At 38.6% G+C, this 26,730-nt stretch overlaps 1 protein-coding gene across 1 annotated transcript in view; it reads left to right on the top strand.

Annotated features, from left to right (window-relative positions):
• grm4 (glutamate receptor, metabotropic 4) overlaps positions 1-26,730 on the top strand; it is a 288,386-nt gene that overhangs the window by 169,972 nt on the left and 91,684 nt on the right. The window contains exon 4 of the mRNA XM_079841186.1: positions 25,283-25,418. Coding sequence (XP_079697312.1) covers positions 25,283-25,418 — 136 coding nt within the window. The remainder of the gene's footprint in view (positions 1-25,282; positions 25,419-26,730) is intronic.

The following is a 26,730-nucleotide window of genomic DNA, read 5'->3' on the forward strand; positions in this document are numbered from 1 at the left end:
AAAAATCCACAGTGAAATGCACCAAATACAAATAAATAATGCTCACGGAGACATTCACATTGTTGAAAATAAATAACCACATTCCTAACATTAGAATCCTTTGGATGATAATGTTATTTTTAGTCCAGTCAGCGATTCGGTTTTGCTTTTCCCTCCTCGTCATCTCACTAACATGCCAGTGGGCGGGGCCGAAGTTTCAATGATGAAGTAGGTCTTGATTTTCGTCTGCAGAGGCGGTCTTTCGCCTATCACATTCCACAATGAGTTGTTATCTGGGCTTGGTTACAATAAAAGCTGTTTTTGGATTAACAAGGAAGTTTTCAGTTCAGAAACTGGACAGAATAAACAGGATATTCTTATAGTATTCTTACAGTATGACGATTATATGTCAAAAGCTCAAGGAAATTTTGATTTCGCAGTTCTTGACCCCATTAACTATAGAAAAGAGAACTTTTCAGTCATCACATTATACAGTTATTTGGATCTTAAAATGATTTCATAACCCTCAAGCAATGGTGGATGCAAACAGATGGAAGCTAAAATTGCTCAAGTCAAGTTCTATGAATAGTCTTTGTGAGAATACTCAAAACCGCCTTGAGGAAGTTCTGGGGGAGATGGAGTCATACCGCTTTCTTGTCTCTAGGGTAACAGTGTCCTCCTCACGTGTCCATGGTTTCTTCTATACAGTGAGGCTATCAACATCTGTTCCTCCTCATATTCTACCCAGAGATCTGGCCCTTCTTTTTGTTGAAGAATCAGGGTGCTTTCACACTCCACCCCAAAAGCTCTAGTTTGTTTGCTTGGTGTGAAAGAACATCTGGGATGTGGTTCTTGGGAACTCGCAGAATTGTGGAAGCGAAACACTGTTTGATGATGTATAATTGTACCTTTGCATGCTTCCAGTCACACTTACTGCAGGAAGTGTTTCTTTCAGACTCACTCTTCTAAAAATCACTCTTCTAATGGGGGACAACGGGTGGTGATATGCTCCGTCATACACCCTGGCTTAAAAACTTGTGGCCAAATTAAGCATCTCATGACTGTAGATGGGCAGTGCCAAACGAATTAATGCGTTTATTAGTTAAATAACATGATCCAGGAAATCTTTGTTCTTAGAGCCTCTCTGGTGCTCGAGAATGGAGAGCAAGTTTCATTCGAATGTATCAAATTACATTTGCCAATAGAAAAGACAATCAATTTGGAAGAGAGGAAACATTTGAAAACCATGAAATGAAAAATGGGCTTGCATTTATAGAAAGTAGAATTAATAAGAAACTCCTCTATTTTGAATGTAATAGTGGAAGTCATATTTGTCTAGAAGAGCTAGGGAAAGTTTTCCAAAGGTCATATTTACTTTCACTGATAGAAAAGTAATATATAATTCATATCATGACTTATTTAAAGCGTGTGTAATTTGTTTATGTTCAAATAGATTCCCCTATTTTCAGCGTAATGTGCAGAGACAGCTGAGACTCTAAAATGCTTTGGTCTGTTTGTTTGAGTAGTCAGAAACCGCTGTCTCAGCTGAAGGTGTAAGTTTAGGAACACACAACCCATTTATCTCAACCAAAAATAAAACAGTTTATACTTGACATATAAATTGAAAATGTGGCATCATATTAATTCCAACATCATTTTTATTTATTTATATATTTTTGAGAGTTCTTAAAGTCCTCCTGTAGTCAATAATTTTATCCCTTTAAACTCATCTTTGATCTCCAAAATTACATATTTAAAAGTTTTTCCTGTGAAAAAAAGTATGCAATAGCCTGGATGCCAGCTGAACTTAGCCCCGCCCACAACATTTGAGGTGGGGAAGTTCGGTCTGGACTTGATCCGTTATAGAGCAACTATGCTCGAACAAGAGCTGTTCGGACCAATCAAATTGTCAGGGCAGGCTTTATGTGATGATGCACAGATGATCAACAGTAACGTAACAATCCATGTCACCAAAGAGTGCTTGGGTTGAATTCATTATAATCCTAAACAGAGAACTGTACGTATATGCATTCACCTTTACTATTTCCCTCAAAAATGATGATCGTGTTGGTAAGTACTCCGCGTATCCTTAAATTATTTTTTACAACACTGGCAAAGATCGCTTACACTTTATACTTCTTTATACTTCTTCCAACGTGCGTGCAGTTGAGTTTTTCTTTCCTGGTTCGGTTGAAACACGCCTCATAATTACAGCCCAATGGAACAGTATCAGACTCATATTTTGACTAGAATCTGAGTATGACGACGTCAGGCTATATGCATGCCTTAAAACAGCTTAAATGTAACTCTACAGTACACCCTTGCTTCAGTTAGTATATGTGGAGCCATGAATATCCAAATTAGCCCGCCTCCACCCACTCACACCAGCTCTGTAGTAAACTCTGCACAATTGCAAGTGGAAATACTGGCTTAATTCAGCCATTTAAGTTTGAACCAGAAACTGATTCAGAAAAAGAAGTGGAAGAGTGAATTACACAGGCTTGTATACAAGTCAATGTATCAGAATGGTTATGCGTTTTATGTGTCGCTCTCTACAACGTTGATGTTTGATGCTTGATGTTGTCGGGTGGTGCCTTGGTGGAGGATTTTAAAAGAAATTCTAATATTAAGGCCAATTCACACCACACAGACAAAGAACAACAAACAAGTTGGCCGTTGGATTTTCAATTTTATGAAAAAGAAATGTCATGTTCACACTGCCCTGACAGACACTGACAAACGCTGATTGAACATGTTCAGTCGGGTGAAAACAAGCCCAGACAGGGGTAACACACTGATCCAACAAAAACCTACAAACGTGTTTGTTGGCGTTTGTCTGTGTGGTGGCCCAAACAACACTTGATGAACATACAAATGAATGAGGACAGAGTTATGTGAGAACGCTCAGAACTCATGATTAAATAAATGTTAAAAACACTGCGTGTTTCACTACACGGCGACAGCACAACTATCGGCATCTCACCTTATTATACTCAAACGTAGTTTGGCGCTCAGAAGTTAGGGCCGGTTCACACAGAAAGCCAAAACTTTCAAAGGCAAGCGCAAGACATGCAGTGGAATGGGGAAAAAACGAAAGGCCTCGAGACATGTTTTTTTTTTTTCAAGTTGTCCCTTTTTTTAACTTGAGCGCCGTGCTTTTAGAACACTGTGTCATGCACGAAACGCTGCAAAAGACACGAGCACAACAGTTAAACGCATCCGTCTAGCGTGTTCACATAGAAAAACTACGGAAAAGTAGCAGTCGCATAGTCTGTGTGAACGGCCCATAATAATAATTTGTTACATTTATATAGCGCTTTTTTAGGCACTCAAAGCGCTTTACATATAGAAGGGGGGAATCTCCTCAACCACCACCAATGTGCAGCATCCACCTGGATGATGCGACGGCAGTCATATTGCGCCAGAACGCCGCACCACACACCAGCTTATTGGTGGAGAGGAGACAGAGTGATGAAGCCAATCGTTTATATATATGGGGATGAATACGAGGCCATGATGGACAGGGGCCAATGGGCCAATTTGGCCAGGATGCCGGGGTTACACCCCTACTCTTTATCAAAGGACATCCTGGGATTTTTAATGACCACAGAGAGTCAGGACCTTGGTTTAACGTCTCATCCGAAGGATGGTGCTTGTTACAGTATCGTGTCCCCATCACAATATTGGGGTGTTAGGACCCACACAGACCACAGGGTGAGCACCCCCTGCTGCTCTCACTAACACCTCTACCAGCAGCTATCTAGTTTTCCCAGTTGGTCTCCCATCCAGGTACTAACCAGGCTCAGCCCTGCTTAGCTTCAGTGGGAAACCAGTCTTGGGCTACAGGGTGATATGGCTGCTGGCTAATGCTGATGAATGCTTTAATCAAGGCCTCTATATTTAGTTTTTCACCAATGTCTGCATGAATATCCATAAGTGTCAATGCACAATGAAATGCTGGTCCTCATCCATGCGAGATCGGCTTTTGAATATTCATTTCTCATAAAACCATATTCGACAACATACAAAAACAAAGTGATTTTTAGAGTCATTTTAGGAATAAAGGTGGAAAATCAAAAACATGTTGAATTTTTTATTTTTATTTTAAGGTGTCATCTTAAAGTCCAATGTAGTGAAACAGCTGTTGGCAGGGAATAATAATTGTATTATTATTATTCCCGCAATTACATTTGGTGCTGCTAAATAAAAAATGCTGCAAACATAGAATATTTAGGTTAGTCTTGAATCCAAAATGTTATTTATAATTATTAATATTTTAAATTTCTAATATTTTTTAAGAGCATTTTGGTTAGCTGTAGAGAAGAAGAAAATCACTACAAAATAGCAACTTTAAGACACCAAGATGAATCCACTGTCCACTAGTTGCATCTGCAGTCAATTGAATTAACACTTAATCAGTAAATGGTGATCCTTATATGGCTAGCACTCACTGGGGGAACATTATATCATCTAATTAATATTCATGAGCCAGACTTATAGGCCTAAGGTTTATATATCTCCCTCTACTTTTCATTCCCATTGTACCGACTACTCAGATTTTGGTATTGCGACAAACCTAGCTAAAATGCCAGTATAAAGTAAACAAAAAATGCTTATAAGACCAAGATTTTATTGTAACTCATTGCTGGATGTTGGATATGGACAGAAGGAATGGTGACAGTTATGTGCATTTATTCATGCTTTATGTTTTTTTTTTTATTCATACACATTTAAAAGGTTCCATTATGTAACTCTGGTTATCCAGACCACTCCCATAGCTGTATTTAGAGGATACTGGACGGATGGCATGAGACTTGAGGGCCGTGATATGAATAACCATGAGTGTCACTGCAGTGCAATGCCGTCTCCTTATAGCTTCATGGGGGTGTTTGCACATCTGTCCAGGGCGTAGAGAAAGAGCAAGAGCCAAAATGAAAGAAAAGGGAGGGCAGGGAATGAGAAAGAGAGGCAGAAACAAACAAACAAAGATAATTAATAGCTTAAGTCTTGGCTGCACGGGTCGATAGAATGTCTCCCATAGTGCTTTGCTCACATATATCTCCATTCTGTCTCTGCATCGCAGTAATCCAGTAGATGAGTAGGATGTCTAACTGAATAATCCTATTAAATTTTTCCCCCATCAGAAATTCAGTTTTTTAAGTACCAACGAAAGCATTTCCAATCATATTGCAGTAGTTGCCTTTGTTCAAAAGATTGTTTCCTAAATGTAGGATCTTCAATTACATTAGAAGCTAAAAGTCTGAGATCACGGGCGGGTTTAAAGGTCCCATGCCGTGACATTTTCATTTTATGAGGTTTTTTAACATTAATATGAGTTCCCCATGCCTGTATATGGTCCCCAAGTGGCTAGAAATTTTGATGGGTGTTAACCGAGTTCTGGGTGTCCTGCTCTGCCTTTGAGAAAATGAGAGCTCAGACGAGCCGATCTGGAATCTTCCCTTTATGTCGTCATACAGGGAAAGGTTAACTCCCCTTCCTCCGCTTTGCCGGCCCAGAGAATTTGGAGAAAATAGATTCAGTTTATCAGTCGCATGTCAGCACAGGCTTTGCAAACAGACTTTTACCATATAGATTCGACAGCACCGCCACAAACAGTAAGTAACAGTGTTCATTAATGCCTGATCTGTGATCAGTGATTTCTGATGTGTAGCTAATTATTCAAGTTCACACAGACTTTCTTTCTAAATCGCTTAATACTGTTCATGCATCAGTGAATCAAGCCAGTGACTAAACGATCGTTTCTGTTAATAGCATGAAACAAATCTTTTATTGGAATGATTAGACTACAGAGAGCGATCAAAGAACACTCTCTTTATAATGGCTGAAGCTGTCAATCACACGTCGCGAGTGTATATGCACACTTGTCCAACCTGCCGTTATATTGAATGACACTGTTATGCTGCACAACGAAGCTCTTGCTGTATTCCTGTCGATGCCGTATTTGCTGTTAGTTGTGGTGAATGCATTTTGTGAGAGAAAACGCATTGCAATGACGAGATCACTGCATTCACGCAATCAACAGACTGCCTGTGTACTCAATGCTCAAGCCTTTCATGTGATGGGAAAAGATCTAAAAATAATGCTATAATCAACACTTTCACGATTCGTTCATCTCGACGGCTGTAATGGTTAAAAAAAAACGTAGTAAAAGTATTCAAGAGGGGTTCCTCATGTTACAAAGTTCGTAAAATAAGGAGGAAGAACACAGGGTTGGCGTGACTGGGACTCGTGTTTATTCCAACCTGGTCTCACAGAATTCCGTGAAATGAACACGGGCTCCTTAACTCAAAATCCGTGGCAGTTTCACGGAATCGCCGAAAATTCCGTGATGGGTCCACGGAAGTGATTCCTATGCAAGTCAATGACAGTAAAAAGTAGACATGATTTTAAGAATATTTATAGGCTACTTTTATATTTTGGAGCAACTAACTCCACTCCTAACTCCACTCCACTCCTACCGTAAACTCCACTCCTACCACTCCTACCCACTCTCAACAATATAAAACACATAACAGGCAAATACAAGTACAGTCAGTACAGGTATTTATTGCAAAAACAGCATAAAAGTATTAACTCATGTTGCATTCAAAGTCTTCTGAAGTCACACGATGTCTTCATGTAGAGATCAGAGTTGATCTTAATGTTTTAATCGCTAAAATGATGATCCCGCCGCTCCGTGAACACATTCATATCTCTGTCAAATAATAAACACGACTCTTTAGCGTGACGCAATCTGTCACGAGACATACGACAGCCAATGCTGTCAAAGCTGACGTTACGTTTCTTCCGGCGGTAAAATTTGAAATGTGTTTTTGATCTTTGGTGGATGGACTCGACGCTGCTGATCGCTTTTGGGAATTTTCTTCATACAAATTAATCGTTTGGCCTCGGAACACTTGGAATATTTGTACTTTTTGAATAAATTGTGCCTGCAGTCGTATCTGCCTGTTATATCCTGTTTTTTATAATACACAAATGGGTAGGTTTAGGGATGGGGTTGGGTTCAAGTTCAAAACGTGTCTTAATACTGTAAATAAAATAAAAAATTAAAATAATTATAAATAAAATTATGCTGGCTGATTAAATCGAGAATCACACTCCATGTCATAATGGCAAAAATCATAGTTTCATGATGATAACCATGCCCAACGCGTCTGTATACTGTCATTGACTTACATAGGCATCACTTCCGTGGACCCATCATGGAATTTTCGGCGATTCCGTGAAACTGCCACGGATTTTGAGTTAAGGGGCCCGTGTTCATTTCACGGAATTCTGTGAGATCAGGTTGGTTTATTCAGAACGCTCAGATACAAACAAAATAAACTCGCGCTCACAGCGCTCTCAATAACTCAGTACAATATAACTTTCTCAGCAATCTTTCTCCAGCTCTCCATCTCACTGGTCCACATGCAGTCCGTCTCTCTCTCTGGCAGTGTTTGTAGATTTCGCTACATAATGTCAGCCAATCACAACAGTGGGTGTTTTTACTGAAGTCTCACAGCAGACACGCCCCTTCAAACAGAGCATTCAAGCCAGAGGGCTGAAATCAAGATAGAAAAAAATGCCTTTTATTTCTAAATTATGTCATTTTGTGATGTAAAAATCATACTAACAATATAAGTACACCTCAGGAAACATGATAAAATAAAATAAAAAATCCACACCATGGTACCTTTAACATAATGACAGCAAAGTTGTAACGACTCTGTGTTAAATCCCTGCTACTTCCCTGCTAACAAAGAACGTTATGGCACTGAAGACATTCTTAAAAAAGGAAGATGTGTTCTGAGTTTTTAATCTATCAACTAGCTCCGCTGGTGGGAAAACACATGGGACTCAGCCACAGCCCCCTTGTGATTGTTGTCACCACTGATAGCGCTCTGGTTGGTTTTAGCGCTATCCTATTGCGTGCAGAGGGAATTTGAAAGACAACCGTTTATCCTGCCAATGGTGTGTTCCCAGACACAACATCTTGATTTGGGTCTGGCTTGTCAGGCTAACTTCCTGTGGGAAGTGGCTAATTCACTTTCAAATTCCAACTTATGATTCGAAAGTGAGCTAATTAATCAGTTCGGAATGCTTAATGCCACAAATTTGATTAGTGACCTTGAAATAGTGCAGAATTTATATTTCTTCTTCATTTTACATTGTGTTGTATTTTAATTTTACATACGTTGTTTTTAATTAAAAATCGTAACTTTTTATATCCACGTATGAATAAAAGAAATCCCAGATTTTAAAACATCTCAGTCTTAGACTTTTGGGCCCTATGGTGTTTATGAATTAAAGTATATTTGTGTAGCATTGACTGCTTGGAGTAATTCCTTCATAATTCATAACTCAATAAATGAATAAATAACGCAGATGAGACAGAGCAGCGGTGTACCACAGAGAGCAAAGGGAATGAACATGGTATCTTGCACCTCGTAGAATCTCTGCTTATGCACGATAGGCTGATAAATAATGCTTACTTAATGTAATATAATGTGATGTACACAGACTTCTCTCAGTTATTCATAGCTGGCTGCAGTGATTCAGAGACAAATTGAATGGGTAAAGAGCAGTGACTTGTGTTGATCTTCTGAAATGAAGAGGGCCAAGAGGCAAATCGTTTTTTCAGCTTTTTAGGTTTTCTTTTAGTTCATTGTGAATTATTGTTCCATTTAATGTTTGCATGGTTGCTGGAGTGAAGGTATATGGAACACCATTAACCTCCCACTATCAACAAGCAACCAATATGTTTTTGTATGTTTATGTTAAAGACCCTGTGTGATGAAAATCAAGTGAACCAAGGTTTGAAATCGCCAATGTTTCTAAAGTCACAAACTACCTTGTAACCAATCACGTCAGCGTACGGACGGGCTTTAGCATATCATCATTAACTGTGCTGCAAATCCAACCTGATCTCACGGCAATTTGTACATATTTTACGGCTAATTAGTGAGCTCATACAAATTCGTACAATTTTTGCTAAATCATACATATTTGACGATTTCTAATGATTTCGTACGAATTACCTAACCTCAAACCCGCCAAATTCATACGAATTAGCCAACTCATACAAATACGTATGAATTTGGGGGATAACATTGGCAAAGGTTACCTATATATATTTTTCTGTTTATATGAAAAATCTTGTATATTTAGCGTGTGGGTGAATGATGTACATGATATGTATTACCCAAGCGGCAACCTCCACCAGTTTCTTTTGAAGCCAATACGGAAGTGACTTAAACTGCAATTCATCAACTGGCTGCTAGAGATCTCATTGAGCTCCATGTTAAAATGCCCAACTTTACAGCAGAAAAAAACATTGTTTACAGCCTGGTGCAATTTGTGGTTTTGGTCTATATACAGTGAGGAAAATAAGCATTTGAACACCCTGCTATTTTGCAAGTTCTCCCACTTAGAAATCATAGAGGGGTCTGAAATTGTCATCGTATGTGCATGTCCACTGTGAGAGAGACAATCTAAAAAAAAAAAAATCCAGAAATCACAATGTATGATTTTTTTACTATTTATTTGTATGATACAACTGTAAATAAGTATTTGAACACCTGAGAAAATCAATGTTAATATTTGGTATAGTAGCCTTTGTTTGCAATTACAGAGGTCAAACGTTTTCTGTAGTTTTTCACCAGGTTTGCACACACTGCAGGAGGGATTTTGGCCCACTCCTCCACACAGATATTCTCTAGATCAGTCAGGTTACTGGCCTATCGCTGAGAAACACAGAGTTTGAGCTCCCTCCAAAGATGCTCTATTGGGTTTAGGTCTGGAGACTGGCTAGGCCACGCCAGAACCTTGATATGCTTCTTACAGAGCCACTCCTTGGTTATCCTGGCTGTGTGCTTCGGGTCATTGTCATGTTGGAAGACCCAGCCCGACCCAACTTCAATGCTCTAATACCCCTTTTCCACCAAGGCAGTGCTAGAGCTAATTCAGAGCCAGAGCTAGTCCCAGTTCATAGTTGGTTCGACTGAGGAGCTTTCTAAGAACCGTTTGCTTTTCCACATGCTGAGAGCCACAACAGAGCCAGGTCTTACGTCACTGTATACGTCTCATCTTTTCACAGCAACGCTAGCGAGGCAGCGGCAGTGTTGCCAAGTCTGTGGTTTTGCCGCGGGCTGTTTTTTCATGTCCGCGGGATAAAGCGACCCCAATTATGTGATATTTAGCCCCAGGAATGCGAATTTTAGTAGGCAACCATGCCAAAAAACACAAATTTTACCCCCAAATGTGAATTTTACCGGGGAAGCCCCCCTGAAACGCGATTGGGCTTGTTTTGAGTAGCAATTGGGTGGGTTTTGTTGTGAAAACCTGGCAACCCTGGGCAGCGGGGAAACACAAAAACACCAGGCTTGTTCGAGATGCATCGGCACTGCGCAGACCAATCCACGTATGATATATATATATATATATATATATATATATATATTTATATCAGGGTTTCCGTTGTCCGGTAATTACCGGACATTGGCCGGGAAAAAAATTAAATGTCCGAAAAAATTAAATCTTTTCGGTCAAATTGTCAGATTAAAATTTCAGATTAAAATCTGACAAATAGCTCTCCAAATCTGACAAATAGCTCTCCAAGAATATGCAGAACCAGCGATCAGAAGGATTGTTTGCCATTTCACAAGCCTTGAGTCTGCGGACACCGCTCCTCTTATCGATACCGTAAGCCTGCGACGTGATGCCCACGCTGTCATGACAGCGCTCCGTGGCTATGGAGGATTGCATTTCTCCACAGCCTGCGAAGTCCTCATATGTGATTTCAGCGAAATGTATCCAGAGTGGACCAAGCTCGCCAAGATATCCTGTGTAATCCCTGTCTCGAGTGTTCCTGCAGAGAGGGGGTTTTCACTGCAGAATCGGATCAAGACGAAGCAGCGAAGTCGCCTTGCGGAGAACAAGGTTACGCGGCTTATGCGCATTGCAAGTTGTGGAGAGACACTGGGAACTTTTGATTTTAAGTCGGCAGCTGCACAATTCAGCACTGCAAAAAAGCGTAAAAAGTAGCCAAAAATGACGCGAGACAATGTTATAGGCCTAGTCATTTGTTTGTTCAAGTTCATTTGACAAGGAGTCATTTACACGGTGGCCAATTTAAATGTTACCAACTAAATGAGACATACTGAGTTTATAATTAAATTTGCTTGAGTAAAAACAATGCTATATTCGGATATTTTATGTGGGGAAGGGGGGTTGGTTTGTTAAACTATGAAATGTGAAACCATAGTAAAAAAAATTGGTTGATTGACGCCAATCGGACGTTCATGTTTTTTTTCCCGTCTATTTGAAAGTTAGGCTAATAAACATGTTGCATATACGGCCTGATTATGTCATTTTTTTAAGTTACATAAACTGCTTTCAGTTTTCCTCAACTTGAATAATTAAGAGGCGATATATGACCGGCATATCATCAAAATGTATATATATATATATTAGGGATGAAACGGTATGGAAATTTAACATCACGATTATAGTGACCCAAATTATCACGGTTATCAATATTATCACGGTTTTGTTCAAACGAGATGAAAGTGTTCAAAAAGAACAGATGCACACACTTAAAACATTTCAACAAGTTTTATATTTGAAAATCAACAAACAACAAATAAATCAAGCAGCTCTATGCACTTTTTTAAGCTAGATTCTCTGGGATTTCCTTCCTTAATGGCCGTCGTCAATAGCAACGCATAACGCATAAATAATAATAATTTGTCGTAAATATAATCTCTAATATTATCTCTGATGAGAATATTGCTTGAGAATATATTTACAGTGTTCAGCAATGATGCATTTAAATCTAGCATATTTTGTGTTAGAGCCCAAACAGTATCCAAGTGAAATAATGCATATCCATATTTCCATATGATTTGACAGTTTATTTTATTAAATATCAAAATGTGTGCATCATACCTGACACCTAAATGATCACTTTACAGTCAGTTTTATGACTGTCATTCTCTTCAAATGCTGAAGTTTGAAACGTGTAACGTTACCAATGTTGTATGTAACTTTAGAGACGGTCCCTAAATTCACCAGCGTTATGCCAGTCATGTCAGATGCGCTGTGCTTCTGCTGTTTTTTTAAAACCATTTTCGCTGCTGAAATGCACATCGCACGTTTATCTCTGCTTTTAGTGTAGATTTCAGCGAGTAAGAGCGGCGCGCGCTCTGAACATAACTCTGCTAATCTGAACGCCTCTGATTATGAGACATTGCATTCATAAACTCAATAGAAACACGTGTGAGTGGTTATAATGCGCAACGCGATTATAACAGATGGCTTTTGAGAAGACTATTATAAATTCAACAGCCAGAGTGACTAGTGTGCAGCCGAAATAACGTTACACCCGCAAATGGCGGTTGTTAATGTCAAGCCCTGATTATTATCCCTTAAATGTTAGTCTTGACTAAATTTGTTCGTTCGCTTCACGTTATTATTTCCCAGATGTAGTTTTGGTATTGAGGTCAAAGTCCACTTGCCGTTCGTAGTTTTGAAGTGTTTCCCCTATTACAGTGACTTTCTTCTGGCATGTTCTGCAGACAGGGTGACCATCTTAGATTAAGTTTCCCTCAGGACTTTTGTAAAAGCCAAAATATGACCACACCTCAGATTTGGTCCTTTTAGAGGCTGAACAATCCCCAGAAGTGCTGTCACTGCCTTCTGCCATTTCTTATCATTCAAAAAACAGCGGTGCTGCGCCTGACTGACGCTGACTACACAGGATTTACCGCGAGTTTTCACAACCGTGATAATCACACGCGGTTTTAATGATAATAAAATTTTATACGATATTACTAACCGTCACTAAATTTTATCGTGGTTTATCGTGAAACCGGTAATCGTTTCATCCCTAATATATATATATATATATATATATATATATATATATATATATATATATATATATATATATATATATATATATATAAAAACGCATGAGTGAATCAAAAGCATAAGGAGTCATATGCTCTCGCTGGACTCGTTATCATACAGCGATCGGTCTGCACAGCGCCGCTGCGAACAAGCCTTCCATCAACAATGCAAACGTTGCGTTACTATTGATTCACATGGCTTTACGATCCTACATCGGCATCAAAACACAACAAAAACACAGCGAATCCAACGCATTCATGCAGTTCGCCTTAATTTGTATAGACGGAGATTACAAACGAGCAGCAGCTATTAGCTCCATTAGCTGCTATTTCAAACATGGTGGATCTCAAGTTTGTGTTCGTCTTGTTGACCCCGCCCCCAGCGCCTGACGTAATCGGTTCTTACTTCTAGCCCTGTTCTAGCCCAGCAAAGTTTTGGTGCTACTTAAGAACCACTTTTCCTGGCTCGGAGCTGGGGCTTTGGGTGTGGAAACACAAAGAACCGATTTGAAACTAGGCTCTGGCTCCGATCTAGGTCTAGCTCTGCTTTGGTGGAAAAGGGTTATAACTGAGGGCAGGAGGTTGTTCCCCAAAATCTGGCTATACATGGCCCCAGTCATCCTCTCCTTAAAAAAGTGCAGTCGCCCTGTCCCATGTGCAGAAAAACACCCCCAAAGCATGATGCTACCACCCCCATGCTTCACAGTAGGGATGGTGTTCTTGGGATGGTACTCATCATTCTTCTTCCTCCAAACACGTTTAGGGGAATTATGACCAAAAAGTTATATTTTGGTCTCATCTGACCACATGACTTTCTCCCATGACTCCTCTGGATCATCCAAATGGTCATTGGCAAACTTAAGACGGGCCTGGACATGTGCTGGTTTAAGCAGGGGAACCTTCCGTGCCATGCATGATTTCAAACCATGACGTCTTAGTGTATTACCAACAGTAACCTTGGAAACGGTGGTCCCAGCTCTTTTCAGGTCATTGAGCAGCTCCTCCCGTGTAGTTCTGGGCTGATTTCTCACCTTTCTTAGGATCATTGATACCCCACGAGGTGAGATCTTGCATGGAGCCCCAGTCCGAGGGAGATTGACAGTCATGTTTAGCTTCTTCCATTTTCTAATGATTGCTCCAACAGTGGACCTTTTTTCACCAAGCTGCTTGGCAATTTCCTCGTAGCCCTTTCCAGCCTTGTGGAGGTGTACAATTTTGTCTCTAGTGTCTTTGGACAGCTCTTTGGTCTTGGCCATGTTAGTAGTTGGATTCTTGCTGATTGTATGGGGTGGACAGGTGTCTTTATGCAGCTAACGACCTCAAACAGGTGCATCTAATTTAGGATAATAAATGGAGTGGAGGTGGACATTTTAAAGGCAGACTAACAGGTCTTTGAGGGTCAGAATTCTAGCTGATAGACAGGTGTTCAAATACTTATTTGCAGCTGTATCATACAAATAAATAGTTAAAAAATCATACATTGTGATTTCTGGATTTTTTTTTATAGATTATGTCTCTCACAGTGGACATGCACCTACGATGACAATTTCAGACCCCTCCATGATTTCTAAGTGGGAGAACTTGCAAAATAGCAGGGTGTTCAAATACTTATTTTCCTCACTGTATATAATTTTTCCCTTCATGACAACTGTGAGGGGAGTGATTTTTTTTTAACTCATTCGTTTACATTATATAAAGCCTTAAAGTTCTGCATAATTAAGGGAGTGGCCACCTTGAGTGACAGGTGGATTGTCGTTTGTCTGCTGTATGTTAGTCATCACGTCACCTCAGCTTTACCCATCTCCCGCCTTTTTGCCCATTTTCTATAATCCGGGAGTGACGCGCTGCCAAGATGGCAATGGCAAGCTCGACCCTACTTTACGCTTCAAAACTGCTCTTCAGAATCCTATGGGTGACGTCACGGACACTACGTCCATATTCTTTTACAGTCTTTGGTATTACCATGTTATGATGAACTATATGCCTTTCTCCACTGACGTTCTAAGTTGTTCAAAGCGTTTCTAAGAATACAGATTTTTAGAAGGAACATAGCTTGTGAAACTTTAGCAACACATTATTAGCTGTTTGATTACGTAGTCAATCAAAAGGCTAATCATATTAATTACCATTATGTGTCTGACATTGTAAAGAGCAATACCATTGTACAGCGTTTACTACAGCAAAGTTGACCTGGCTGAGTGAATCTCTGAGCAGGTGTGAGGGAGTGGGGCTGGGATAATTTGCATATTCATGGTTCTGCGTATACTAAAACAAGCAAGCGTGTAGAGTTACATTCAAGTTGTTTTAAGGCATGAAGAATTTATTTTTTTTCACAGGAAAAAACTTTAATTACGTAATTTTGGAGATCAGTTTAACGGGAAACAATTATTGACTACAGGGGGACTTTAACACATACAATTTTATACATTTTATAGCAACACGTTCTCACACCCAACTCATCACATATTGACTCTTTTTAACGCACAGGGTACTCCATTGATTTCAATAAGAAACCTTTGGCGTCATACACAGACACGACATGGGAATGTTATCGTCAGTATGAAATTATATATTGGGTTATGATTTTGCCATTATGACATGTTGGAGTGTGATTCTCAATTCTCATTTAATCAGCCAGTATAATTTTATTTATATGAATTACATTTTTTTATTTACGCTATTTAGACACATTTGAACACGTAACCAAACCCCATCCCTAATATAAAACACAGGATATAACAGACTGATACGACTGCAGGCACAATTTATTCAAAAAGTACAAATATTCCAAGTGTTCCGAGGCCAAACGATTGACTTGTGTGAAGAAAATCCCCAAAAGCGATCAGCGTCTCCATCCGCCGGAGATCATGCACACATTCAAATTTAAAAAATTGTCGCCCGAAGAAACGTTACATCAGCTTTGATAGTGAAATTGCATTGGCTCTCGTATGTCCCCTGACCAATTGTGTCATTACGTCAGCTTTGATTGTAAAATGTCATTGGCTCTCGTGTGTCTCGTGACCGATTGTGTCATGCTAAAAAGTCGGGTGTATCTTTTGAATGAGATATGAATGAGTGCGTTGCGTTCACGGAGCGGCGGGATCATCATTTCAGCAATTAAAACATTAAGATCAACTCTGTTCTTTACATAAAGATGAATGGCTTCAGAAGACTTGGAATGCGACACGAGTTGATACTTTTGTCTGTTTTTGGTCAGTTTTTGCTATAAATACCTGTGACTGTACTTTTTACCTGTTTTACGTGTTTTATTTTGTTTAGAAGTGGGTAGGTTTAGGGTAGGAGTGGGGTTAGTTGATCCAAAATATAAAAGTAGCCTATAAATATTTATAAAATCATTTCTACTTTTACAAATGCAAAGAATCAAATGCATTTCGATCTGACACATAAGGCAAACAACGAAAAAAAATTGACGCTAATGGAGTACCCTGTGTGTTAAAACGCCGAGGGGTACTGACCAAGCGTCAATATGTGACAGGTTGGGAGTGAGAACGTGTTGTTTATAGAAATACAACTTTATACATTTTTGACATTGCTTCAAAAGGAATAACTGCAATAATAGAGTAAAATGAACATTATTAATTATTTATATTATCGATAGTCACCTTTTTCTAACCATTAGTCAGCATTTTTGTTTTTACTCTCTGTGTTTACTCGCACTGCCTCCCTCATCTCCTCAGAGAAAACACCCAGAGTAAAGAGACCTTGTTATATTGAGGGTCCGTAGGCTATGGATGTTTGATTACGGTGACCATATACTAACCTTAGCTCATACATTTTGAATGATGGACATGAAGAGCCACCTCTTTGCCACATAATGTTGGATCGTCTTATGATTTGTTTATCATTCCCTACAGACTCAAGCATACCTATAGGGCGTAACACAGCACTATTAAATTCCATACCCGAAGGCTTTCCAATTTTTTTTTTGTTCCTGCCCTGACCAACACATGATTCAATTCAGTCTTCAGTCCTGCCTCCAGGGACAAAGCTGAAAAACACTATGTTTGCGAAACGCCTCACTGTTTTTCTCCTCTGTCTTTTTAGTCTGTTTTCAAAGGAGGGCTTTGTGACATCCTAATTCTGTATCGATATTGGTTATTTGCTTGTAATGTCTATAACTGAGTGTGTTATCTAATACCGCAGTTGGTTCACGGTAATCAAATGAACATGTTTGTGTGCGATAAGTCGTCTACCGCACAAGATCATCTGAGACATTGAGGGGAAACATACTGCACCGGTTCTCTTTGTTGACTCTCCTTCAAGCAGAACCTCATTCGATATTTTCAATATCTTCTGGGTTCCAGTAATGGGCCAAATTTATAATGCGCCTGCTGCTGAGGGACCTTGAAGGGTCGAATTCTGAAATGAAGGAATAGATTTGGTGAGTTTTGAAAGGTGACTGCCACTAGCATACATCACCATGGAAAATGGTTGCCCAGTGGTACCGTGGAGTTGACTTGGGCCACCGCTGAGTGATGAGCAATCTTCAGCCGCAGCATGGCACAATAACAAAGTAAACAGCCTACGCTGCTCTCAGCATACATAAATCTACAATATTTGATAAATAAGATTTGCCTGCTGTAATTGATTCCATGTGGAGATCCAAATAGAAACCTCTGAGGCCCTGGTAAATCTAATCAAGAGGGAGGTTAGTCATATGGTGAGTTACCTAAGGCTTTTGTAATAACGGATCAATAATTATAACCTTCATAATTACTGGAGACAAACATGTAGATTATTATATATCACGCACGAGATTCAGCCTGACGTTTTCTCTCCTTTGCGATTCTGCTCAGGCTGTTCTCAGAAGCCACGCGCGTATGCCTCATTCCAGGCGAGGTGCAAATGCAGTAAGGATTCTGTTGATAAAAGTGCCCTGCTAAAAGGGATTTTTGAAATATATATATCCAAGTTAGATATCCCAGTTGACGTTGTGGATTGCTAGGGTTCTTTATCATGTTGAAGTCTGTGGGAGTTCTTGAGGAAAACATGACAGACATCCAGTCACTAGTGAAAATGCGACGCTGTCGTCCCTTTTAAATCGAACACGGTAAACCCAGACAGAGGCATAAAGTCTCAAATCCTAAGCTAAAACTTTTGCTTAAAGGAAGAAGACAAACAACTTTTTTCCCCTTCCATTGTGTGCTACTTTAGAACTGTAGAAATAATGCATCAGCTTCCTTTTCTCTAGTAAATGGGAACAATAGAAAATCTCTGATTTGATATAAGCTATTTCAATGAGTGTTTCACTGAAAATGACTAATTTACTTGCCTTTCATTTCCGTCTGTTTTCACATAGGCTTATAGTGCACAACTTTTTAGGAGACCTGATTTCTTGTCCTGTTTGAAGCTTCTATGACCGTCCATGTTTAATGCAATTGAATGGAAATGGCCACCAGAAAATTGTTCAGAATTCTCTTGTCTCTTGCCCCCCCCCCCCACTAACAATAGACAGTCAGACAGGTTTGAAATGAGATGAGGGTGAATAAATTGTCAAAAAAAAAAAAAAAAAACATTTTGGGTGATGTCAAATGGATTGAGGCTGTGTGAGAATCCAATGCAGCATGAACGATTTATTAACAAACTACTAGGGATGGCTGACGCGAAACTGACGTTTCGGCGCTTTGTCGAGATCCCGAAGGGCAGATGTTTTCGAAACACTGCTCCGAACTGTGCTTCAAAACACCCATGTCACGTGACTATGGCTAAATGAAGCTTCAAGTGTTTCATCTGGTGGCGCCTGTCGAAACTGCGTTTGATTGAAAGGGGCGGGAACAAACCACACAGTCACACATCTTTATGAACCTAATTCCCCACAGTTTAAAAGTGATGTTAATCCATCTTCACCTCGTGGGTTTTTGTGAGAGGAGAGAGATTTTGTGATAGCAGTGATGCAGTGATAGCAGTGATGCAGTGATAGCAGTGATACTAGTGATTTTCCCTCATTTTTTTATGTACTTGCTAAAAAAATTATTTGTGCATTCCAGCAACAAGTGTCCCTTGTGAGAGGATCTTTTTCAAAGGCTGGAGAAATGATATGTAAAAAAAGAAGTCGGCTAAGTCCTTCAACAGCAGAGCAAATTATATTTTTGAATTAAAATGTTATGTAATAAATGTGACGCATTTTGGCTTTATTTATTTTATTAATGTTAATTTTTCACGACCAAAAAAAACATAGTTATTCACAATGAAGAGGCTACAGGTTACAAAACCAAGATCATGTAGTTGTCAGACAGATGTTAAAAAAATATTTTTCATTTTTGATCATTGTCAAGGTTATTTCAGATCAACACATGCAAGTGACCACAAGGTGTCGCCGTAGAGACGGGTGTCGGATTGATTCGAAGCTTTGAAACAATATGGCACATTTGCTTCAACTGTTTCAGTGCTTCACAAAGCCTCGGCCTGCCCATCACTACAAACAACATCAACATAAATCCAAGAACAAGGGTATCCAAAAACAGGGAGGCGCGCAACAACAGGAACACACATACAGGAGCAACGACGACAAACAACAACTGAAGCACTGGGGCATATATACACAAAAGGAAACAAGGTTAACAAGATAGCAAGGGGGAGTGGCTAATAGGCAACACCTGGTGAAGACTAATCATCACAAAAAACTACAAAGAACTACAAAACATGGCACAAGACAGAAAATAACAAAAGTCCTCACAAGACAGGGGCTGAATCCGAAATCGCCCCCTATACCCTCAAATAGGGCACTATTTGAGGAGACAGCCATTTGTAGTCGTGTCCGAAACCATATGGGCATTATTGAGTGCACTCATTCAATCCCACATTGCACCGCAATAACGAGTGTACAGCCAATGTACACACAGTGGCTCGTTTTCATTCACTCCTTCAAGTGAACTGTATTAGTGGACTAACGTAGGGAATAGTGAATGAGGGTTTAGGGGGCGATTTCGGATTTAGCCAGGGAAACACAGGCTGGGATCATGACAGGTGAACTGTCCCTTTAATTGTAAGCGAAGACAGGCTGCTAAAACATATGGATGCTTTGTTAGTATCTTCTCTTTATCTTTTTTTCACAATGTGTCTGGAAAGGATAATTGACTCTGCCATAAATCAGAGGATCAAGTTCTGACATCCTGTCACATTGACTCAGAGCTTGAATATGAATGTGTCATTGCTATTATTAGAGCTTTCTTACAACATTAGGTTGAGGCTCTTTTTGTCTTATATATTTCCCAAAAGACTCCTAATGAAATGTTTTGACATGCAATTTTCTTGTGTTTATGTGTTTACTTTTGAATCAAGAAGTTAGATTTTCTTTCTTTCTTTCTTTCTTTCTTTCTTTCTTTCTTTCTTTCTTTCTTTCTTTCTTTCTTTCTTTCTTTCTTTCTTTCTTTCTTTCTTTCTTTCTTTCTTTCTTTCTTTCTTTCTTTCTTTCTTTCTTTCTTTTTTAATATCTAATAGCCATTAGGGGCTAATTGGGCTATATTAACAGCCAAACCCTAAACCCCTGGATATAATAGATGTTCCAATTCGAAAGAACATTTTATCTCTATTTGCATTATCAAATTATTGTTACTTCTACTTTATTAGACGTTTCCTAAGACACTGCTCATGCCATAAGTTTCCATGGACACAAAACAAGCTCCTTTCAATCTGTTTAGGAAGTTGGTTCCAAAAAAAAGAAGTAAAAAAAATAGAAAACTGACCTACCCACACAAAGAACTCATATAACTCAGTCAGTTTCTCCATCTTGTCAGTACCCATCTGTTCTCAGATCACCCCTCCTGCTGTTCGTTATATTTGATTAAGCACCAAATATGACCCCGCTGGAAATGCTTGTACATATTTTGGTCAATTCATGCAAGACGTGCTTGAATGCATCAAAACACCATTTGTTCTTTTTACAAAGCCATTTATTCCCATTAAAATAAATAAGCTAAATTTGATTAACGTATAATTCTATTACAACAGGCACTGTGAGTGAACATAACCATTTGAGTACAATTCTCAATTGCATTAGTCAATGGTGTGAGTTTGAGGCGGGACAAACAATGGCAGATGGGAAGGTTTGGGAAACCTGCTTGGAACAATCATTATGTCTGTCTGTCTATCTATGAATCTATCTATCTATGAATCTATCTATCTATGAATCTATCTATCTATGAATCTATCTATGAATCTATCTATGAATCTATCTATGAATCTATCTATCTATCTATCTATCTATCTATCTATCTATCTATCTATCTATCTATCTATCTATCTATCTATCTATCTATCTATCTATCTATCTATCTATCTATCTATCTATCTATCTATCTATCTATCTATCTATCTATCTATCTATCTATCTATCTATCTATCTATCATCTATCTATCTATCTATCTATCTATCTATCTATCTATCTATCTATCTATCTATCTATCTATCTATCTATCTATCTATCTGTCTGTCTGTCTGTCTGTCTGTCTGTCTGTCTGTCTGTCTGTCTGTCTGTCTGTCTGTCTGTCTGTCTGTCTGTCTGTCTGTCTGTACCTACCTACCTACCTACCTACCTACCTACCTACCTACCTGTCTGTCTGTCTGTCTGTCTGTCTACCTACCTGTCTGTCTGTCTGTCTGTCTGTCTGTCTGTCTGTCTGTCTGTCTGTCTGTCTGTCTGTCTGTCTGTCTATCTATCTATCTATCTATCTATCTCTATCTATGTCCGTCCGTCCGTCCGTCCGTCCGTCCGCCTTTGTTTTAACAATTATGTTTGGTAGTAGACACATTGCAAGTTGGCATGAAACAGAAGTTGCGATAGTCTTTTCTTCCCTATTGTGATGTATATCTGAGTGAAACTGTTTTTCTAACAAGAAATAAAATTGGGATGCGACTTGATTCTGTCCGTCAGGAATTGATTGGATTATTGTATCATTGTGGTTTGCTATTACTGCGATCTCTTGTGAGTGACAGCTTGTCCCGCTCTCGCACCAGTAGACACATCATTAGAGAAGAGAAGAGATGTCGCTCCAAGTGCAAGGGGAAGTTATTTTGATTAAAGATTACAAGGGCACATGAATAAAAAAAATAAAAAAATGATGTGCACAGATAAATCTTTTACAGTAAATACTGCAATATTCCTTTAAAAAGAAAAGCCAGTTTTGTTTTCATGGTGAAAGTATTTAAACGTTTTATTGTATTTTACATTTTTCGATAACACTTTATTTTAGCACTCACTTCTTGCTATTAACTAGTTGGTTATTAGCATGCATATTACTAGGACATTTGGCTGTTTATTAGTACTTATAAAGCACATATTAATGCCTTATTCTGCATGACAATATTCTATATCCCTTAAACCTACCCAATACGCTACAAAAACTACCTTACTAACTATTAAGAAACAATAAATTAGGAGTTTATTGAGGCAAAAGTTGCAGTTAATAGTGAATATGTGTTCTCCATACGAAAGTGCTACCCATTTTTCTACTCTAAAATACTTTCTTTTAAAATATAATAAAACAATTGTTTCACTGTGTGTCCAAGTCTGCTTCAATGTTGTCTCATTCAGTGACATGTGGAGTTCTTACCTTGAGGCCCTCAGTCATTCAAAATACCTCCTGACTCAATGTAGCATATGCACACAGCAGAGGGCTGCAACTGACTGCAAGACTCCTGCCGTTAGGAAGCCTCTCCATATGGCATCTTTGAGGGTTCTCTTTTCTGTCTAATTAGCGCCTTTAATGCAAATCAGTGTTCGTCTCTCAGCGAGGACGGGTCAAACGCTTTGAAAACGCCCTCTCCTTGGAACGGCAACTATTGGTTTGTGTGGAAGTTTACAAGGGCTCTGTGTTTTCTCAGAAAGGATATGTGAAGTGTAATGAGCTTATTATTATGCATGTTTTTTTTCAGTTAATTTGCATATGACTATTTGCTGATATGACACAAGGTTAATTCAAGTCATCTGTGAAAGGAAGATAGGTTGGAGATGGTAAAGATTAGACTTTCTACAACAAAAGACTAAAACAAAAGAGTTTGCATATTTGTTAAACACAGTAAAGTACAAGATAACAAAACAATAAATTCATAATGAGAACTGATGCAATTTAAGGATCCAGCTGAGCAAAACTTTAACACACTAGGGTTCCGAGAATTATAGAACATCCAGATTTTTCTACCATTTAACAAGAGGGAAAACCATAATTTTTTAACATTTGGCTTTAAAAATATAACTTTTGAAACAATCTTCCCATAAACCCATTATAATAAATATCACATTTAGCTTTGCCTTTAAATTGATAGTTCACCCCAAAATGAAAATTCTGTCATCATTTACTCACCCTCAAGTTGTTCCAAACCAAGTTTTTTTATACATACAGGTTTGGAACAACATAATTCATAATTCACCCCCCTCACAGTTGTCATGATGAAAGGCAAAATTAGATATATATAAACCAAAACCACAATTTGTACCAGGTTGTAAAAATGTTTTTTTTTTTTTACATGGGGCTCAATGAGATTCTGCTCTCTTTTGGAGCCTTTCCCTAGTGGCCAGTTGATTAATTGCAGTTAAGTCACTTCCGTATGGGCTTCAAGAGAAACTGGAGGAGGTTGCCGCTTGGTCATGTCATAAACACACATAAACTCAAAGGTCTTCACGGCAACCCATCAAAATAAAAGTTTGGTTTAACTTGACAAATATATTACTGTTGTACAGTAGAATTTAGATGCGTCTCAGTGTAATAATAATAATAATAATAATACTAACACAATAATAATAAAAATAATAAATTATCAAAACTTTTTTTTTTAAAGTAATAAATCAACATTTTTCTTCCATGTTTTAATTTTAGCAGTATAAAGCTCAGTTGTGCAGCACTTTGTTTGACAAAGAAGTTTGTTTAATTAAGTTAAAAGATAAATTAATATTTTATGGATTCATTTGATTACCATAAAATACACAACACAGAAAAAAATTATAGTAATGGTTGTTTTTATGAATTTTTCATTTAAAACATCCAAAAACCACTAGGCCAGTGTTATATAGTTTGTTCAATTAAGTACTTATAATATCCCAAATGTTTTCAACTCTTTGTAAATCGTGAAAAAATTGCTATTTTAACCAAGGAACCGGGACGAGTGAGGGAGTTGCCTGTCAATTGCGTCATATCTGCATTACCCTTGGTTTCCGGTTTTATTTTGCAGAAACGCTTTACTCTAACTGCAGTGTGCAGAATGTCATAGCAGCCGCCGCGCGAACGCACAGAGTAACGTCATAGTATGCGTTACCTCATACTCATGACCGGAAAAGCGGAAGTGGCGCCGGCGACTGTGGCATAGTAAAAGTCCCGCTACGCCTTTGTTTTGAATAGGCGAACAGAAAAGTTACATAGTGCAGCTTTAAGTAGCTAGTAGCCTACAATTTACTTGTAAATATTACAGTAAACAAACATCACAGAAAATGGCAGACAGAGACCAAGGCAGCTCTGGCATAATGTCAATAACACTTCTATACAGTTTCTTTACAGTTATTGATGTATCCCTAAAGTAAAAAAGGTACCGTTGGGTCCAGGTGACGAATTTCAGGTACCGTTACCGGTACCAGTTAAAATGTGAACGGTACCCAAACCTAACTATATCTCTTTAATATACAGGCTCAACTCAATCTTGTTCTGGGTTTCAAAATGTAAGTCATAGACTGGATAAGGTTCTCAGATTATGTTCTCTGAAAGTCTCACAGTCTAGTTCTAATATACTGTACCTAATTACCTCCAGCACAGGCAGACATTACAGACAATTCCACAGCTCTGAATGGCTACTTAGTCACTATACAAAGTAACTTATTGATTAAATGCAGCAATACATTCAGTATCTTCTATTTTTCAGGTCCCTTGGACCAGCAGGTCTTGGCCCTAGTCTTAGGGGGTCTGGTATTGATCTCAGTCGACTGTGCTGATTAAATGATAAGGATAAATCAAGCCACTTGACTTCATCGTAGAGTATCTATAAACACTGTGGCTCTGTAGTGCGTTTAGAACATGGTTTTATTCGAGCACACTAAAAAATTTTTGTTAGTTAACCCAAAAGGTGATTTTTGTTGTAATATCTAAATGAACTGGTTTTATTCTAGTGGAAAATATGATTTAGTATATATTTGAATAGATTCTGCGCTAGGTTACTCCACCAAGTCATTTTTAAAGGTCAGATCAGTTTGAAATGGCTCCTTACGGTAACAAATGCCTATTTTTACAGAATATATTTGAGCTGCCGAACGTAGCAATGTTTCCCTCAACCAGTGCCATGAGTTTGGACAGGACTACCCATAATAAGCTGTTCGATGGGAGTTTTTCAATGTGTTGTTCTTTATCTTGCAACTAAGTAATAATGACACTTTTTTTTTCTTTCACAGGAACTGTGTGTATCTCACAGTCGGTGAAAATCCCCCGTGAGCCAAAACCAGGAGAGTTTGATAAGATAATTCAGCGACTGGGAGAAAATCCGAATGCAAGGGTTGTTATTATATTTGCAAACGAGGATGATATAAAGTGAGTATAATCATTTATTTTTAAATGAGCAACTACCTTGAAGGATTACACTATTTTAATTTTTCCTGTAAAAGTTATATAGTATAAGTTCATTATTGTAGCTACGGTGAAGCAGTTAAACTAATTTCTGCTATTAATTTGTTTCTGCAGAGTTACAAATGTAATAAAACAAGCACCAAAATGTGTCTTGCTTTCTAATCTAACATTTGAAATACATAACAAGGACTTTGCAGGGAGGTGATAAACTCATTTCCCTGACCTCTATTATAACACGTTTAATTTTGCCCCATGGGAACATCTAAAACGCCCCAGCACTGAGCACCTGGAGTACCTAATCAGAACTATTAGAACCCAGCTGTTCTCATGAAAATTTACAAAAAGCCTTCACTTAAATGTGCTATTAGACATCCATTGAATAATAATTCTTTTAATTTGAAGGAATAATTATGGTCAAACTTTTTCAATTTGTTGCTTGCTTGAGCATACAGGATGACTGTTTAATCATGCTTCACTAATTATTGTTTGTCAGCCATTGTCCTTGAGATCATAATGGCTTGTTTATCCACAATCACATCGATGCACCTGTAATTCAGAAAGTATGTTTTTCCTAATAAAAAAAAAGATAATTCGACACATCATGATGAATTCAAAATGGACCCTTTGTACTTTTGTACATGGTCTTGATTTTATGTTGCACGATATTCCAAAGATATCTTTCATTAGAATGTAATAACTTGCTTCAAGTTTCCTTTTCAGCTGGTGTCACCTTTGCCATGCGGATTGTTGATTGATATTAACCAATAGCCAAATGGGTTTATGAATTCGGTTAGGCTTCTCTTGTACAGGGGTTGGACAATGAAACTGAAATACTGGCCAATATAGTGTTTGAGGTTTCATGCCTATATATGTGTGTGACCTGGTGGCCAATCTTCATTGATTTTACATTCCATCAGCGAGAGCAGAGTGTGCAGGTTGAATTAGCAGAGCAATAACACAGCTGTACACAAAATGTTGCAATCCACATGACATAATGGGAGACATGTCACAGTTCAAAAAAGGACAAATGGTTGGTGCGTGTCTCGCTGGCTCATCTGTGACCAGGATAGGAAGTCTTTGTGGTGTATCGAGAGCTACGGTATCCAGGGGAATGTCGGCATACCACCACGTAGGATGAACCACATCCAACAGGAGTAACTGTCGATGCAAGAGGGAGCTGTCTCAAAGGGATGTCCAGGTACTAACCCGGATTGTATCCAAATAAAACAAAACCACAGCCGCCCAACTCACTGCAGAATTAAATGCACACCTTGTT

Source organism: Gobio gobio (genome assembly GCF_949357685.1).
Source record: "Gobio gobio genome assembly, chromosome: 17".
NCBI classification, from domain to species: Eukaryota; Metazoa; Chordata; class Actinopteri; order Cypriniformes; family Gobionidae; genus Gobio; species Gobio gobio.